Source organism: Fragaria vesca, linkage group LG5 (genome assembly GCF_000184155.1).
Source record: "Fragaria vesca subsp. vesca linkage group LG5, FraVesHawaii_1.0, whole genome shotgun sequence".
Classification (NCBI taxonomy): Eukaryota; Viridiplantae; Streptophyta; class Magnoliopsida; order Rosales; family Rosaceae; genus Fragaria; species Fragaria vesca.
Genome location: NC_020495.1, coordinates 12128883 through 12134472, shown reverse-complemented (window position 1 = coordinate 12134472; position 5590 = coordinate 12128883). Strand labels below are relative to the sequence as shown.

The window sequence follows — 5590 nt, the reverse complement described above, 5'->3', positions numbered from 1 at the left end:
AAAAAAAAAAAAAATCATAATTGGGCCGCCCAGCCCGCCTAGGGGGCCGTTTTTTGAGATGGCACCTAGTTTCGACGATTTGTGTAAAATCGGAATGGTCCCCTGCCGCCCAGCGCCTAGGCGGCCCTGGGCGGTGTTTTTTAGAACCATGTCGTCAACGGCTTATAGGTACGAGAAAACAAATTTTCCTTTTTTAAATGATTATTTTCAAGGTTCTAGTGACTATAATATCTTTATTTCTTGGTAGATTATTCTTGTGAGAATATCTATATGTGTGTAAATATATATCTCTTGTTAAAAGGTATATTATAGTGAGGTGTTGCTTGTCTGGTTCTATTGATGTGGTTATTTGTGTATTAGTTGTGGATGTGTGCCTTAGTGGTGACTGTGTGCCTTAATTGTGGATGTGTGCCTTAGTGGTTGTGGATGTGTGCCTTAGTGGTGATTGTGTGCCTTAGTTGTAGATGTGTGCCTTAGTGGTGATTGTGTGCATTAGATTAGGAGCTTTCGTGGTGGACCGGGAACCAAGCCTTGGCCTGGTGATTGGTTACGGTTAGTATAGAGCTCTAGTCTGTCGGTACTTCATGGGGGATGACTATGTGTTGACGAACCCATGAGTACGTGTTTGTCTAGTTACTTATGAGGGATGACTATGCATTGACGAACTCATAAGTAAGGGTTGAGAAATGGTTATGTGATGTTCTTATATGTTGTCATTTAAATTTCTTATTTTAAGAATCTCCTGAACTATGCTTAATGCAAAAGATTCTTTAATTTTATTTGTGTGGTTTTTAGTGGAATCCTGAACTACGCTTTTTGCATGATTCATTTATGGTTTTGAGTGATTTTGAATTGTTGTGTTCTCTTATTATTTCTTTTAAATTCTCTTGCTTTTAGGTGATTCCTGAACTAAGTTATTAATGCAGGAATTTCCAGTGTTATCTTATGTGATGTTGGAATTGTTGAGTTTTTATTTTGAGAGTTACTCATACGAGCTTTTTAAGCTTACCGGGTTTGTTGTTTACAACCCGGTGCACCAATTCATAGTGTAGGGGTTAGACCTACAGGTGATGATCAACAGGGTTGAAGCAGTAGCTTAGGAGCTAGATTTAGACGATGTACATTATTTGTATTTTGTGGCAGTTGTTTTTAAGCTCATGTGAGCGAAGTAGTTTATTACTAGACTTTTGGAAGTTGATGTAATTAAGGAGATATAATGTTTAACTCGGTTGATGAGTTTATTGACATTTACATTTCCAGTATTTTTTTTTAGTTTGAGAATTGTTGAGCAAGTTGTGGGATATTAAGATTTTGAGTTTTATCATGTCCAAATTTTTAAAAAATTTTATCCTTCAAAAATTAGGGTGTGACAATTACTGATTGTGATAACTGGTGGGTGAGAATTGTCAAGGCTAAATATTTGAGACTTTCTTCTTTTTTCCATGTTAAGAAAAAGGCTTATGCTTCTTTGGCTTGGAAAGGCATTCTAGATGTAAAGGAGCTTATTCAGAAAGGCATAAGAAGGACGGTAGGAGACGGAACAAATATTGTGTTTTGGACTTTTAATTGGGTACTACCTTTCTCTCTTATTACTCTTATAGATGAAACTAGACGTGCTAATATTAATTGGAACGAGACAGTGGCTGATTATATGATAAATAAAAATTAGAATAGACTTTTGTCTGTTTTGGATGCGAGCATTGTTGATCAAATTTGTGGTATTTCTATCCCAATGAATGACCAACAGGACTCTTTTGTCTGGGGATGTAGTCCTATTGGAAATTTTACTATTAAATATGCGACGTGGATTCAGAATACTGAGGTTGATCCTCATGAGTATGCTCCTTTGTTAAGGAAAGTGTGGAAATTAGGTTTGGCTCCTAAAATCAAATTTTTAGCTGGCTCCTTATAAGGGGAAGGTTAAAGACCAAAAGTAGGTTGCACAGGTTTGAGATTACCCCTAATAACTTATGTCCTTTGTGTAATCAGGAAGAAGAGACTATCTCTCATTTATTTTGCAGCTGCCCCCATTCAGTTCCAGTTTGGAACCTAGCTAGTTGTAGAGACCTTTGCTAGTCGTATCCAAAAATTATAGGATCGTTTCATTAATAGTCCCTTTAATGCTAATAACTTTGGAAAAAATCTTACCTTATGCTGGTAGATATGGCAAAAGCGTAATGATCTTGTTTTCAGGAACAAGGGTTTCTCTCTGCATGCAGTTGTTGCTTGTGTAGCCACTTACACTTGCATGGCTAGAGACCGTAGTAGTATCAGCCCCAGCAACACAAGTGCATACTCCAATATCAAATGGAATCCTCCTCCTCATGGCAGAATAAAGATTAATTTTGACGATTTGATGTTACAACAAACATTTGATGTTGTTGCTGGTTTTATCCTTAGAGACAATGTTGGGTGCCCTATTATTGCTTTTGCGCAAAAAATTGGGAAGACAAACGTTCCCATTGCATAAGCCATTGCACTAAGAGATAGTCTTCTCAAAGCTTGTGAAATGGGATTCCAAGACCTGATCGTGGAAGGTGACTCCGCGTTAGTTATCAATTGTATCAAGGGAAACTTTAAGTGTCCATCGAGGCTGCTGCAACTTGTCCAAGACATCAAGAGTATTGCCGGGTCTTTCCAGAGTATTTCATCATGTTCTTTGTGAAACTAATTTCGCTGCCAACGCGCTAGCAAATCTTGGTCACCATCTTTCAAGGCCTAGCTATTGGTAGTTGGATTTCCCCTCGTCTGTAGGGCTTGCTGTTAATTTTGATCTCTTTGGAGTAGGTTGCTCCCGGGGATTTGTTTTGTAATTAGTCTTTTAGCATAAAAAAAAATTAAAAAAAAAAAAAACTTGTGAGATATTAATATGGTATGCATTTTTTGCATGATAACACTGTCTCCTCCTTTTCAAGGTATAAAAGAAAAATTGTATTACCAAATAATGATCGCATTATAAACCAATCCCTAATTATGTGAAGACAGAAATCATCGTTCTATTAGAGGATGTACGAAGTGTTTACAATCACCAATTCACCATGCAGATACTAATCGAGTATTGCATGTCAGATCGCGCATTTCAAAAGCCTTATTCTAGGTCTGCTTCAAGACCATTGCTGCCGAACATACAAAACTTCAAGTTCATCTGAAGCAGATTTTACCATATAGCTAGTTCTATCCCATTTTCTTGACCCTCAACTTATTGAGAGTACATGCATTACAAATCTCTATATTACAGCACACATTTCACCTTAAAACAAAGATGACCATAAACTTCAGAGGGGCACAACTGTATTCATCCCCCATTTATGTCTCAAAGACAACAATCTCGACCTTCCACCACAAGAAAAAGACCTTTTCATCAAAACAGGACTTATATGAAGACACTGCTCGATTGAAGACTGACGATTTCGAGCAATATCTGAATGTAACTTGGTTTCAGCCAATGAAGAATCCATCGAAATAGACCTTCTTAATGCAACTTCATTCAAAGTTATTACCTCCTTTGATGTAGTTCTATTACCAACCTGGTATTCTTCACCTTCATCCTCTGTTCCAGCTCTGTTTTCACAAACCTGATTATCATTCCTCACTTGATTATTAACATCTACTTCAATTTCAATCTCAGAAATCTCCATGAGGGAACCTCCATTTGTTTCTACACCATCCCCATTTCGATCCCCTGAACCCAAATCAAGCCTCGCAAAGTGTGAATTATCGAGAGTCTCAGAAGTAATATAGGCACGGCATAGGGGGCAATTGGTGTGAGAGCTCAACCAAGTATCAATACAATTTATATGAAAAGCATGACTGCATTTAGGCAATAATCTAAGCATCTCATCTTCATGAAACTCATTTAAACAAACAGAGCACTCTGTCCCTTCAATCAAGCCATCACATTTCTTGTACTTACATACCGTGATCGAGTTTATGATGGATTGCTGCAAGCCAGCGGTGGTGATGAACCATATTGGGTGATCAACTTGATTCTCTGCAAAAAATTCTCCATCTCCGCTGTTTGACTCGGACTCTGGAGATCCATTGTTCCTATTAGGACTGCAGAAACTTGCACAGGACTTCACTATAATGACATAGTAGGCAATGAGAAGGAAAAGACCAGCTAGCAAACAGAGGAACAGAATCACATATGGTGAGATATGGCTGTTCTGATCACTTTGTTCAATGGCTGGAAATGGTGGTGGTGGGGGAATATAGAAATCTGTATAAGGGTAACAATCATACGTGCAATCTGGGCAGTCTGCACAGTCAGTTTGGTTTGAGGAAAATGGTGCTGGGAAGAGTTTCCTGTGTTTCATCACCGCCATATTAAAGTGGTGTGTGTGAAGAAACTCATGAATTACAGAAGTTGTTGAAGAAGATGAAATTGGGGAAAGAGAGTGGAGTAAGGTAAAGTGTCACTCTTGGTTTGGATTAGAAGAGAAGAAACCAATAAACCTGGTTAAGAAATTAACACATCCTTTTCAAGGTTGAGTGGGAGATAATGTTTTGTTGGTTGTGTTTGGTATTTCAGCCATGTCAGGAAAGGTATTGCCTACAAACCCATGCAATAGTTGAGTGATGGGGTATGTTGTTACTATATATTACAATGTCTTGCCTAACGATTAAAATATCAGTATCGGTGTATCTATCAGTACTTTAAAAAAATGAGATATCGAATATATCCGGGATATCTGGGAAAAAATATCTGGATTTTGGGAAGAAAATTTTTTTTTTCCTGAAATATTTAAATTATTAGATTTACATATAAATATTACAAACATCAATTTCATCTACATCTATAATGAGAATCTAGGTTGTTGATAAGACGCACGCTGATCCATAAAAGTACAATAATCAGATCAAGACATATGATGACTCATATAGTATGAATTGTAGTGTTGAATATAATAATCATATATCTCTTTGGAGCAGCCGACTGTTTCCCTTATAACCGACTGTTTCTCTTATAAATGGATAGTAAAGATGAATCCACCTGGATGACTGGATGACTAATCACTAATTTCTGTGCATTGATTATAGCCATAAACATTATAGCCATATTGATTGTTGCCTTCTAGGGATTCATTAGGTTTCAGTCTCACTACCTAAACTGATAGATTGAAAACTCAGTGCAATTGAAACAACATATTAACCATCATTTGCACCTCTAGTACTCCTCTCATAAATGGTATCATCTTGCGCTCCATACCTAGTACTTTTAAAGTCATGATCATGATCTTAGGAGGCATGATAGTAATTTTCTTTAGATGAAAAATTGTTTAATCCTCCCACTGTAGAAGATTGTTCATATTTTTTCAGATATACTTGAGGGAATTACTCATCTCTTGAATATTTGTTGAACTTGTTTTTTCTTTATGTGAATTTTTTTTTTTACAGATATTTCTTTAATATATCGAAGATTTATCGTAAATATCCTAAGTTAGATATTTGATGGTATCGGAGAAATATCGGAGATACGGTAGAAGATAAGATATTTACCCCTCTAAATATATCGGTCCTTAAAAAAAAAAAAGATATCGTGATGAAGTATAAAGTGTAGAGAAAGAGAGATAGCAAGNGAATCATCATC

At 36.8% G+C, this 5590-nt stretch overlaps 1 protein-coding gene across 1 annotated transcript; it reads right to left on the bottom strand.

The window, feature by feature from the left end:
- Nucleotides 1-3275: 3275 nt before the first annotated feature.
- LOC101301878 lies at nt 3276-4090 on the bottom strand. The gene is made up of 2 exons (XM_004301296.1): nt 3918-4090; nt 3276-3682 (listed from the first exon to the last, which is right to left on the bottom strand). The coding sequence occupies exons 1-2, from the start codon at nt 3967-3969 to the stop codon at nt 3276-3278; spliced, it is 459 nt and encodes a 152-aa protein (XP_004301344.1). The 5' UTR covers nt 3970-4090.
- Between the last annotated feature and the right edge of the window lie 1500 nt (nt 4091-5590).